At 39.7% G+C, this 14169-nt stretch overlaps 1 protein-coding gene across 1 annotated transcript in view; it reads right to left on the bottom strand.

Moving 5' to 3' along the window:
• Positions 1-14169, bottom strand: part of DCHS2 (dachsous cadherin-related 2) — a 384708-nt gene that overhangs the window by 47949 nt on the left and 322590 nt on the right. The window contains 2 exon segments of the mRNA XM_023733482.1: positions 3667-3705; positions 3708-3779. Coding sequence (XP_023589250.1) covers positions 3667-3705; positions 3708-3779 — 111 coding nt within the window.

Below are 14169 nucleotides of genomic sequence, written 5' to 3'. Positions count from 1 at the left end.
GAAACTCAGCAAAGATACAGAAGACCTAAAGGGCACAATCAGCCAACTTGACCTCATAGACATATATAGAACACTCCATCCAACCACTGCAATGTACACATTCTTTTCCAATGCACATGGAACGTTCTCTACAGAGCAATCCTCAACAAGATCCAAAACGTTGAGAGAATACAAAGTAACTTCCCTGACCACAATGCTATAAAGGTAGAAATTAACAACAAAAAGAGCAAGGAAAAAAAATCAATTACATGGAGTCTGAATAATACCCTGTTTACACTTCACAGGGTAATAGAAGAAATCAGAGATGGAATCAAAAAGTTTCTAGAATGAAACGAGAATGAAAACACATCATACCAAAACCTTTGGGACACAGCAAAGGCAGTCCTCAGAGACAATTTATAGCAATTGATGCACACATCAAAAAAGAAGAAAGGAGTAAAATCAAAACTTTAACTACACAACTCAAACAAACAGAAAGAGAACAGCAAAAAAAAAAAAGCCCACAGCCACCAAAAGAAAGGAAATAATACAGATCAGAGCAGAAATAAATGAAATAGAGAATAGAAAAACAATAGAAAGAATCAACAAAACCAAAAGTTGGTTCTTTGAAAGTGTCAACAAAATCGACAAACTACTGGCCAGACTGACAAAAGAAAAACAGGAGAAGATGAAAATACCCCAGATAAGAAATGAAATGGGTAACATTACAACAGACTCAACTGAAATAAAAAGGATCTTAACAGAGTATTAAGAAAAACTATACTCCAACAAATGTGAAAACCTAGAGGAAATGGATAACTTTCTGGAAACACACTACCTACCCAAACTACAACCAAGTGATGTTGGAAATCTGAACAGACCCATAACAAGAGAAGAGATTGAAAAGGTAATAAAAAAAACTCCCAACAAATAAAAGCCCTGGTCCAGATGGCTTTTCTGGAGACTTCTACCAAACATTCAAAGAAGAGCTTGTACCAGTACTATTCAAAGTATTTCAGAACATAGAAACTGAAGCAACACTTCCAAATTCATTCTATGAAGCCAGCATAACCCTGATACCAAAACCAGGCAAAGATGCCACAAAAAGAGAAAATTACAGACCAATATCTCTCATGAATATAGATGCAAAAATTCTCAACAAAATTCTAGCCAATAGAACTCAGCATCATATCAAAAAATAATACACCACGACCAAGTAGGATTCATACCAGGTATGCAAGGATGGTTCAACATTAGAAAATCAATGTAATCCACCACATAAATAAAAGGAAAGAAAAGAATCACATGATCATCTCTATTGATGAAGAAAACGCATTCGACAAAGTTCAACACTCATTCCTGTTAAAAACTCTCAATCAAATAGGTATAGAAGGGAAATTTCTCAACATTATAAAGGGCATCTATGCAAAAATAACAGCCAACATCATTCTTAATGGAGAGAGGCTGAAAACTTTCCCCCTGAGAACAGGAACAAGACAAGGATGCCCTTTATCACCACTCCTATTTAACATTGTGCTGGACGTTCTAGCTAGAGCAATAAGGCAAGAAAAAGAAATAAAGGGCATTCAAATTGGTAATGAAGAAGTTAAACTGTCCCTGTTAGTGGATAATATGATACTATACATAGAAAATCCAAAAGACTCCACAAACAAACAAACAAACAAACAAAAAAACTACTGGAACTAATAGATTTAGCAGAGTATCAGGATACAAGATAAACATTCAAAAATCAGTTGGATTCCTATACACCAATAAAGAGAACAAAGAAAAGGAAATCAGGAAAAGAATATCATGTATAATAGCCCCTAAAAAAAAAAATACTTAGGAATAAATCTAACCAGGGATGTAAAAGATCTTTACAAAGAAAACTACAAAAGACTACTGCAAGAAACCCAAACGGATCTACATAAATGGAAAAACATACCATGCTCATGGATAGGTAGACTCAACATTGCGAAAATGAGAATTCTACCCAAAGCAATTTACAAATACAATGCAATCCCGATCCAAATACCAACAACATTCTAAAAAGAGATGGAAAAATTAATCATTAACTTTATATGGAAAGGGAAGAAGCCCTGAATAAGTAAAGCACTACTGAAGAAGAATAAAGTAGGAGGACTCACACTACCTGACCTCAGAATCTACTATACAGCTACGGTAGTCAAAACAGCCTAGTACTGGTACAACACCAGATACGTTGATCAACAGAACAGAATTGAGAACCCAGACGTAATTCCATCCACCTGTGGTCACCTGATCTTTGACAAGAGCCCAAAGGTCATCAGACGGGGAAAAGACAGTCTTTTTAACAAATGGTGCTGGCAAAACTGGATATCCATCTGCAAAAAAATGAAACAGGACCCGTATCTCACACCATATACAAAAACTAATTCAAAATGGATCAAAGACATAAATATAAAACCAAAAACTATAAAGTTCATAGAAGAAAAAATAGGACCAACACTATAGGCCCTAATACAAGGCATTAACAGGATACAAACCATAACCATCAACACACAAACCCCAGAAGATAAGCTAGATAACTGGGATCTTCTAAAAATCAAACACCTGGGCTCTTCAAAAGACTTCACCAAAAGCATAAAAAGAGAACCTACAGATTGGGAAAAAAATTTTTGGACAGTACAAGTCAGACAAAGTTCTAATCTCCATAATCTACAAGAAAATCCAACACCTCTACAACAAAAAGACAAATAATCCTATTAAAAAATGGGTAGAATGTAAATGAACTTCAAAGTTTGGTGATGTTCACAAATGGCCCTTTTGCCAACATGCTTCCTGTACCACCCTTTAGCCCAGTGATGGGGTGAAGAGATAAAGACTATTTTAGCAGTCAGCTTTAGAAAACTTGCTGCCAAAAAGTTGTGTGGACCTAAAAGTCATACCACTGCTCTGGGTGAGAGGGATTTTACTTAAGAAATTACCCCCTCCCAATTCTTCTCCATGTGCATATAGGACAGATTAAATAAGGCAGTTGTATGGTAATATCAAAATTATTAAAAGCATTCTTCTTGAGGTTTGACAACGAAGCAGTAGATATGTATCTACTACATAGTTGTTACTCAGAAGAGTATGTTTCAAATAATCAATTGGTATTCATTTAAAGCACAATAATGGTCTTATTAAAGCTAAATTTAATACATGCTGTATTTGGAAGTCATTTCTTTACCACCACACAGAAACCTTTCCAGCTGTCCTTTTTTTGTTGCATTGTTGACATTCAGTGGCAAATTAGAAGACTCTCTGATGAAAATTCCCTGAGGCTAGACATGTGTGCTTATTTTCAATTCAAACTTAGTATCAATGACTTCCCTACTATATCTCCAATTGTCCCAAATAGATGGCCAGATTATAGGTAAAACTCAATTCATCTTCAAAAATTTGAAGGGTAGGATGGGCATTGCCTAATTTGGAAATGGGAAGAATAGGATTCTTAGTGAGTCCACATAAACGAATAAATAGTTCTTGATTTCTAATAATCTCTCATCAACGACCATAAAATATTCTATCTTGTTTACCTTTTAAATTATTTACCTTTAACAATTTCTACATTTCACATTTTGAGTTTGCTTTGCAGAAATATTTATTACTAGTAACATTAAAAGAAGCGGAAAGTAAAACTACTATCAGGCAGAGAAAAATTACCTGAGTTAGAGCACAGGGAAAATACTCCATCTTCATTCCACTAAAAATCAAATATTTAATCTTGCCCCCAATTGAGTCAGGAGTAAAAGCTTTTACAGTCACAGTGGAAGTACCTGTAAAAATTAGGTAAAAAAGAACTCCTTTAGGAAAAGAAATTTTCAGAGAAAAACAAGAGCAAACATTGAGTATTTACTATTTGCCTACTATATTTTCCCTTGTTCAGTCATTCAACAACTACTTACAGAGTGTCTTCAATAAGCCAGATCCCATGCTAAGTGGTAGAATGTAGTGGCAAATAAGATAGAAAAGGTCCCTGTCCTCATGGTTGTATTAACAGGTAGAGGAGACAGACAATGAACCATTAAACAAATACACAAACAAGGCAGATTTCAGATTGTGTTAAGAACCCTGGAAAGAAACACATTTATGTACTAAAACAAAAAACAAAAACAAACCTGTTGCTGTCAAGTAAATTCTGACTCATAGCAACACTATAGGACAAAGTAAAGCTGACCCACAGGGTTTCCAAGGCTGTAAATCTTTATGGAAGCAGACTGCCACATCTTTCTCCCCAGGAGCAGCTGGTGGGTTCGAACTGCTGACCTTCTGGTTAGCAGCTGAGCACTTTAACACCATGCCACCAGGGCTTAGTTTATGTGATAGAAACCATTTTTTGGGGGGTGGTAAGCACTCCTTTAGAGAGGCCTAGGAGTAGTGATATTCCAGATGAACCTTGAAGGATAAGAAGCCATGGAAAGACCTGGAAGAGGATTCTAGGAGAAGGAACAGCAACTGCAAAGCCACTGGGGCAGGAAACGGCTTGGTTTAGTGAGGCACAGCAAGTGATGGAAAGAAGTAGAAGGTGAAGATGGCATGGCAGGCAGGGTCATATTTTATTCTAAATGAAATGAAAAATCATGGAATTGCTTTAAGAAATAGAGTAAAATAATCTGATTTACTTTTGAAACTATCATTCTGAGTGCTGTGTGGAGAACAGAGAGAAGAGAGGTAAGAATGGAGCAGAGAGACCTATGAAGATAAAACTGAAATAGTCCAAGTGAGAGACAAGGACCTAGGATCATGGCAGAGGAAATGGAAAGAAGTGGACAGATCAAAGATATTTTGGCACACTGCCCTGAACATTGGTTGGGATGCGGCAAAAGAAGTTGGTTATAGGATTATAAATATAAGAAATCTTCCCTCAACCAGCTTCCAATTTCATTGTAGGAAAAAGCACCCAACTGGAGAGTAACTGAGAGCTTACCTGGGTGATACAAATTCATTCAAGAAGTGTGTGGACAGAGCAAAAAAAGTCAAAAGGTAACTTCAAGGAGGAAGCAGAATTTGAGTTAGGTAGGAGTTAGAAAGACAGGAAAGAAGGAAGTTATTTTATGCTATGGGGAGCAGATGATTACCAGCATGAATGAAGATTATCATGTACTGTATAGTGGCAATAAGGCAACTGGTATGATTGAAACTCCTCCCTATAAGGCAGGAGGGGAGAATAAGGCTAGACAGAAATGAAGTGGAGAGTGGGGAAAGGAAAGAGAGGTAGGCAAGGGTATGGGAGACCTTGACAGTCAGGGAGACAAGCCAGCTTTATTGGAAAGATTAGCAACTTTTTCTCTAAAAGGCCAGATAGTAAATCTTTCTAGCTTTGCAGGCTATACAGTCTCTGCCACAAATATTCAACTCTGCCATCGTAGTGCAAAAGCAGTCATAGACAATATGTAAACAAATGAGTGTGGCTGTGTTCCAATAAAACTTTATTTATAAAAATAAATGGTGGGCCAATCCTTGCTTTATCTGATGGGAAATAGGAAGCAATTTTAGGGTCTTGAGCATGGGACTGATACACTAAGAGAAGATGCTGAATGCCTTTAAGGAAAACTTCATTAGGGTAAAATTTACATAAACTAAAATGCACATATTTTAAGTAGTTAAAATACAGTTCCATGGGTTTTGAGAAATATACAAACCTATGTAACTACAGCCATGATCAAGATATAGACTATTTCCATCGCCCTGAAAAGTTCCCTCAGAAGTTCCACTTCTGTCCCCAGGACACCCCTGATCTAGATAACTCTAGATAAGGTTTGCCTCTTAAATTTTATATACTTGGGAAATCATACAGCATGTACTCTTCTGTATCTGGCTTCTTTTGCTCTGCATAATTTTTGAGATCTAAGTATGTTGTTCTGTGTACCAAAGTTCATTCCATTTTTATTGTACAGCAGTATTCTACTGAAAGGATATATCACAAATTTGATTACCTATTCCCCTGTAGATGGACATTTGGATCTTTCCAGCCTGGGGCCATTTTGAATACAGCTACTATAAACATTCATGTATAGGTCTTTGTGTGCACATATGTTTTCACTCTTCATGGGTAAATACCTATGGTAAGCATAAACTTTTTAAGAAACTGCCCAACTGTTTTCCAAAGTGGTTGTGGCGTTTTGCATTCCTGATAGCAACGTATGAGAATTTCAGTTGCTCCACATCTTTGCTAACATTTGGTATTGTCAATCTTTTCAATTTTAGCAAAAACAATGGACTCAAACATACCAACCATCATGAATATGACACAGGACTGGGCAATGTTTCGTTCTATTATACATGAGGATGCCATGAGTTGGAGCCCACTGGATGGTAGCTAACTACAACAACAGTGGAAATGTAGTAGTATCTCATTGTGGCTTTAATTTTAATTTCCCCAATGTTGTACTTTGATCACATGGGGTCACCATGAATCAGAATAGACTTGATGGTAACTGGTTTGGTTTCGTTGGTAATGTTTGATGATGCTGAGTATCTTTTCATATGCTTATTAGCCATTTCCACCCTCTTTTTAATTCATCTTTGGCCCTTGGCTTCCTGCTTTCTACTCATCTATCACTCCTGAGTAACCTCCTCATAATTCATTATTGGCCCTAGCCCTCTGTCTGGTCTTAAGCTATCACTTACTGCATCTACTTTAGCCTTCCAATCTAGTAATGACCTCAGCCTCTCCTCTTACAGTCATCCTGCCCCACTGGATGCCACCTAATGGCAGAAGTGTGCATGTTGTACTGAATGGGGTAGATGGGAATGAGGTGGGCTCTAGGTGAGGCTCTCTGATGGCTGGGTATGCAGCAGTGGGGACCTGGTATAAGGTGGTGCCATCATAAGAGGAAAAGTGAAGGAAAACATGTTAAAAAGAAACAGGAGCTGATGTGGTGCCAGAATGAATACACGGCAGAGCTCATTAACCCAGATACCTTTGGGCAAAGGTAAGAGGCATTGGCCAAGTGAAGGGGCCAATGGTGGAAGAGGAAAGAGAAAGCCTGAGCCACCTGTCCAAGGCCACCAACTTCAGCTCATCACTGCCAGTAAGGGTCACAGGTTTCAGCATGCTAGAGATTAAGGGCTTTTCCAGAGAAGCTTCAAATTTCATATGTATTTTAATATGAAATCTACCAAGTGTAAGAGGTGAGAAAATAATTTAATTTAGGAACAAACAAACAAAAAAAAAAACAACCCCACCGTCTTAGGCTGGGTTCTCTAGTGAAGCAAAATCAGTAAAGCATATAAATATATATAGAAAGAGATTTATATCAAGAAAATGGCTCATGCAATTGTAGAGGCTAGAAGGTCCCAAGTCTGAGGGTCAGGAAAGAGGCTTCTCCTGATTCATGTAGCCACAGGAGCTGGCAAACTCAGATCAGCAAGTCAGACACTAGGGCTCTTGCTCACAGGCTGTGAATATCAACCAATCCCAAAATTGGCAGGCAAGACTGCAGGTAAGCTGCTAGTTCAAGCCTCAAGAAATGGAGGTCAGACAAACAGGAGCCAGCTGCGGGATCCAGAGTGAGCAAAAGCCCCCAAGCCTTGCCAGAAAGTCCACTTATATTTGATGCAGGCCACATCCTCAAGGAAACCCCCCTTCAACTGATTAGCTACTCATAGCAGATCCCATAATGGAGGTGATCATATATCAAATCTCATCATGGAAGTGATGATATCATCATACCACTGCCAAACTACATCATAACTGCCAAACAACTGAGAATCATGGCCTAACCAAGTTGTTACACAACCTTAATGATCACACTCTACGCCTTGTCAACTTGGCACCTATACACATCTCCTAAACCATACATAATCTCCGAATAAAGACAATTATACAGTCATACTTGAGCCTAATATGATATAAAGAACACATGTACAACTGAAAATGCACTAGCCCTGTTTACATCTTATATTTTATAGGTGAAGAGAAAAACAAAAATATTTGATGCACACATACAAGGCAAAAATACTCATAACAATTACAGTCCTCATTTCTGCAACTGGTCATGTCATAACTGGTATTTAGAACTACCGTCTTCCACCACCCATTCCATGTTTCCTTTGCCCTCAGCAAGCATCTCAGCTGGTTGTGGTTCTTTACCTGGTGAGGTGACCCAAATCTTCATTCCTGAAGGGTCTGGGCCATTAGTAGTCATGTGGGAATTAGGTTGCTCTAGTTTTCCATTCACTTTAACCACAGGGCATGGCAGTACTAAGAGATGCCCTGAGGGATCTCCTATATTCCAGACATACTCCTCTTTACCTCCATTATGTAACATCAATTTGATTTCCTCTTGGTAATCAGGATCAATCACACCAGCCAGTATGGTAACTCCCTTCATTGCCTGTTGATCCAGAGGCATAAGGAGCCCAAACTGGCCAGGTGGCATTGAGTTTCAAATTCAACGGAATCAGTGGTATGTCTCCAGTTGGGAACATTCATCCACTGGGACTAAGACCTCTAGACCCACAGAGCATAAGGTTGTGGGGACAGGAAGCAAAAATATTGTGAGTGGGTCAGTAAGGGTAATAGTGAATGGTGCCACCCCCATTTACAACCTTTGATTCCTGGACCCATGAATCCTGGCTATGGGAAAAACAGCATCATATATGTGATGCTGGTTTAGAGCATAAACAGCCTCCCGGAGAACATGGCCCAACCATGCAAGGTATTACCACCTAGCTGGCATCTTACCTGTGTCTTTAGAAGGCCATTACATCAATCCAATTGCTTCAGGATGATGGGGAACACGGTAAGACCAGTGAATTCCATGAGTGTGGGTCCATTGCTGCACTTCATTACCATGAAGTGAGTCCCTTGATCCGAGGCAACGCTGTGTGGGATACCATAACAGTGGATAAGCCATTCTGTAAGTCCATGGATGGTAGTTTTGGCAGAAGCATTACATGCAGAGAAGGCAAATCCATATCCAGAGTAAGTGTCTATTCCAGTAAGAACAACACGTTACCCTTTCCATGATGGAAGTGGTCCAATGTAATCAATTTGCCACTGGGTTTCTGGTTGATCACTTTGAGGGATGGTGCCATGTCAGGGACTCAGTGTTGGTCTCTGCTGCTGGTAAACTGGGCACTCAGCAGAGGCTGTAGCCAAGTCGGCCTTGGTGAGTGGAAGTCCATGTTGCTGAGCTCATGCATAACCTCAATCCCTGCCATCATGGCCGCTTTGGTCTTGAGCCCATTGAGCAATGACAAGAGTAACTGGGAAAGAGGATGACTGGTTTCCACAGAACGCATCATCCTATCCACTTGATTGTTAAAATCATCCTCTGCTGAGGTCACCCTTTGGTGAGCATTCACACGAGACACAAATATCTTCACTTCTTTGGCCCATTCGGAGAGGTCAATCCACATACCTCTTCCTCATAAATCCTTGTCTCCAATTTTCCAATCATGTTCCTTCCAAGTACCTGACCATCCAGCCAAACCACTGAACACAGTCCATGAATCAGTAAACAATCGCACATCTGGTCATTTCTCCTTCCAAGCAAAGTGAACAACCAAGTGCACTGTTTGAAGTTCTGCCCATCGAGAGGATTTCCCTTCTCAACTGTCCTTCAGGGAGGTCCAAGAAAGGGGCTGTAGTGTTGCCGCTGTCCACTTTCGAGTGGTGTCTGCATACCACACAGAACCACCTGTAAACCAGGCACAACTTTTCTCTACTTCAGTCAACTGATCATAAGGAACTCCTCATGAGGCCACAGGTGCAGACTGGGAGATGGAAGGTAATGGAGACCATGAGCATTTGGGCCACTTCCTTATGCAACTTACTTGTGTTTTCAGGTCCTGCTCAGGCCCGATCTTGTATATACCACTTCCATTTAATGATGGAGTGCTGCTGTGCATGACCAACTTTATCGCTTTGTGGGTCAGAAAACACCCACTTCAAGTTTGGCAGCTCAGGCTGCATGGTGACTTGGTGGCCCATGGTTAAACATTCAGTCTCTACTAAGGCCCAGTAACAAGCCAAAAGTGGTTTCTCAAAAGGAGAGTAGTTATCTCTAATGGATGGCAGGGCTTTGCTCCAAATCCTAAGGGTCTACACTGTGGTTCACCAATAGGGGCCTGCCAAAGACTCCAAACAGCATCTCTATCTTCCAGTGACACTTCAAGCAGCATTAGATCAGCCAGATCACATGGCCAAAGTGGCAGAGCAGCTTGTATGGCAGCCTGAACCTATTGCAGAGTCTTTTCTTGTTCTGGGTCCCAATCAAAACTAGCAGCTTTTCAAGTCACTTGATAAATAGGCTGGAGTAGCTCTCCCTACCAAATGAGGAATATGTTGCCTCCAAAATTCAAAGAGGCCCAGGAGGTGTTGTGCCTCCTTTTTAGTTGTGGGAGAAGCCAGATGCAATAACTTATCCTTCACTTTCAAAGCAATATTTCGGGGGTGGGACCAAGATGGCAGAGTAGTCAGACAGCTTCCTATATCCCTCTTACAACAAAGACCTGGAAAAACAAGTGATTTGACTGTATATGAATATCTAGGAGCCCTGAACAAGGCAAAGTTGAGGAATTGGACAAAGCGGTGGGGGAAGAGGGAGGCGGTTCGGAAGAAGCAAGCAGTGCCAGAGCGGTGGCAGCAGAACTGCAGCTCTTCAGCCACTCTGGGTCCTCAGTGAAGCCGGCAACACCTGTGTGCATGCTTGGGAAGCAGTTTCCACAACGAAAGAGATCTGGCAGCAGAGATTCTGCTTGGACACTCCGAACCAGTGAGAAGCAGCTCCCAAGTGGCTAAAGATAAGTACATGCATGTGGCCTTTGAAAGGAATTTAAAAAAAAAAAAAGTTCATTTGGGAAAAACCACTCTGCCTTTTACCTCCTCCTTCCCCTCTCTGCACAGGGAGTCTGCTGGGCCGGAAGTAGATCCCAAAAGGCACCCTGACCCATTTTCCTGACCTTGGAGAGTGAACAAATATGCTACTGGGTCCCCTAAGCCAGGAACTCAGGGTCGGCACAGCTCCTTTGCTAGGCACAGGCATAAAGGGTCCACAGACTTTGAGTGCCTTACACCCCTGTATAGACTTGTGGGGACCCATCTCAACAGCGTTAGCCCTCACTACCACAGTACAACAGGGCAAACATCTGAAGTTCAACTTCACCAGTTTCAGCTGTGAAGTGGCAGATTTGTGACCCTTGAAACAGCCCTGCCCCTGAAGTAGGCACTTTTACTGATCCACAACAGAGGTTTGAGGACTAGTGGTGTCACCTAAGCCACCTAGTCACCTGCTACAGGAGTCCAAGAAAAAGTGGTGCTCTAGAGTCTTTACAGCCAACAGAGTGGGGTGCTCGTAGTCTTGCTGCAAAACTCACCTACCTACTCACCCTAGGGAATAGGGACATGTTTTCCTTTCAGACTCTCAGGGGTAGCCATCAGCCCCCTGCTTGGCTCAGTGCGTGATCATCCACCACAGAGAGATTCCAGTGCCTGCATCAATCACCCATGCCTCTCTAAGACTGTAGGTGAGAGCCTGCATCACACATTTGGTGACCAACTGCCTGGTCACCTGAGCTGAACCCATATAGGAAAATTTAATGGACTCCTGTGTGCACATACTTAAGTTACAGAACTAACTACCTGGTGACAGGACATTAGAGCTTCAAAGGTGCCAATAATCAAACTAGCACACAAGATCAGCCTACTGAAGCATATCAAAACAAAACAAAACAAAAAGCTATGACTCACTAAACAAATATAAAATAAAATTATAATAACTTACTGATGGCTAGGAGATAACAGTCAATATTAAATCACATAAAGAGGCAGTCCATGATGGCTTCAGCAAGCTCCCAAAATAAAGAATCAATAAATTCTCTGGAGGAAGAGAATTTCTTGGAATTACCAGAGGTATAATATAAAAGATTAATATACAGAACTCTTCTAGAAATTAGAAAGGAAATTCTACAAAATGTCGAAAGTGCCAGGGAACATACAGACAAAGTAGTAGTGGAACTTAAAGAAGGTATTCAAGAAGATAATGACAAATTTAATAGGCTGCAAGAATCCACAGAGAGACAGCAATCAGAAATCCAGAAGATTAACAATAAAATTTCAGAATTAGGCAACTCAATAGAAAGTCAGAGGAACAGAATTGAGGCAACGGAAGTTAAAATAAGTGACACTGAAGATAAAGCACTTGATGCCAACTTATTTGAGGAAAAATCAGATAAAAGAATTAAAAAGAATGAAGAAACTCTAAGAGTCATGTGGGACTCTATCAAGAGAAATAACCTATGAGTGACTGGGGTACTAGAACAAGGGGGGATAACAGAAAATACGAGAAAATTGTTGAAGATTTGTTGACAGAAAACTTTCCTGATATCATAAAAGATGAGAAGATATCTATCTAAGATGCTCATTGAAAGCTACATAAGGTAGATCCCAAAAGAAAGTCACCAAGACACATTATAATCAAACTTACCAAAACCAAAGATAAACAGAGAATTTTAAGAGTGGCTAGGGATAAAAGAAAAGTCATCTACAAAGGAGAGTCAATTAGAATAAGCTCGGACTACTCAGCAGAAACCATGCAGGCAAGAAGGCAATGGGATGACATCTATAAAGCCTTGAAGGAAAATAACTTCCAGCCAAGAATTATATATAAAACAAAACTGTCTCTCAAATATGATGGCAAAATTAGGGCATTCTAGATAAACAGAAGTTCAAGGAATTTGCAAAAACCAAACCAAAATTACCAGAAATAATAAAGGGAGTCCTACCGTTAGATAATCAATAACACCAGATAACAACACAAGACTAGAACACAGGACAGAGCAACCAGACATTGACTCAGATAGTGAAGTCAAAAATACATCAAAGCTAAAACTTTGAAAATAGGGAAACAGAGATATCAATATGTAAAAAAGGATAATATTAAAACAAAAAAGAGGGACTTTAAAAATGCAGACATTGATTTTTTCATATGGAGGGGAAGTCAAGGTGATATAAAGTAATAAAAGGCTGGTATAAACTTAGAAAAATAGGGGTAAATACTAAGGTAATGACAAAGAAATCTAACAATCCTAAAAATCAAAATAAAAAAGTAGAAAAAACATAAAGACCCAGCAAACACAAAATCTACAACAATGAAAAAGATGAAAAAAAAATACATAAAGAAAAATGACTCAGCACAGAAAATTAAGGTGAACAAAGAAACTGTGAACAACACACAAAAAGAGATATCAGGATGACAGAACTAAACTCATACCTATGAATAATTACACCAATAAAGAGAGAGTGGCACATTGGATAAAAAAGCATGATCCATCTATAAGCTGCCTACAAGAGATGCACCTCAGACTTAAAGACAAAAACAGGCTAAAACTCAAAGGATGGAAAAAAATACATCAAGCAAACAACACTCAGAAAAGAGCAGGAGTGGCAATATTAATCTCTGACAAAATGGACTTAAAGTAAAATCCACCACAAAGGATAAGGAAGGGCACTATGTAATCATTAAAGGGTCAATACACCAGGAGGACATAAATATAATAAATATTTACGCCACCAACAACAGTGCTCTGAAATACATAAAACAAACTCTAACAGCTCTGAAGAGAGAGATAGACAGCTCCACAATAGTAGTAGGAGACTTCAACACACCATTTTCGGTGAAGGACAGAACGTCCAGAAAGAAGCTCAACAAAGACACGGAAGAGCTCAATGATACAATCAACCAACTTGATCTCATAGACATATACCAAACACTGCACCCAACAGCAGCCAAGTATGCTTTCTTTTCCAATGTACATGGAACATTCTCCAGAATAGACCACATATTAGGCTGTAAAGCAAGCCTTAACAAAATCCAAAACATCTTTTCTGACCATAAAGCCATAAAAGTGGAAATCAACAACACAAAAAGCAAGGAAAAAAATCAAACACATGGAAACTGAACAATACCTTGCTCAAAAACTACTGGGTAAAAGAAGAAATTAAGGTTGGAATAAAGAAATTCATACAATCAAATAAGAATGAAAACACATCCTACCAGAACCTTTGGGACACAGCAAAAGCAGTGCTCAGAGGTCAGTTTATAGCAGTAAATGCACACATCCAAAAAGAAGAAAAGGCCATAATCAAAACATTAGCCCTACAACTGGAACAAGTAGAAAGAGAGCAGCAAAAGAAGCCTACAGGCACCAGAAGGAAGG

The sequence above is a fragment of the Trichechus manatus genome, unplaced genomic scaffold, assembly GCF_000243295.1.
Source record: "Trichechus manatus latirostris isolate Lorelei unplaced genomic scaffold, TriManLat1.0 scaffold00059, whole genome shotgun sequence".
In the NCBI taxonomy this organism is placed as follows: Eukaryota; Metazoa; Chordata; class Mammalia; order Sirenia; family Trichechidae; genus Trichechus; species Trichechus manatus.
Note: the sequence above shows the minus strand (reverse complement) of the source record. Positions and strands in the feature narration are given on the sequence as shown.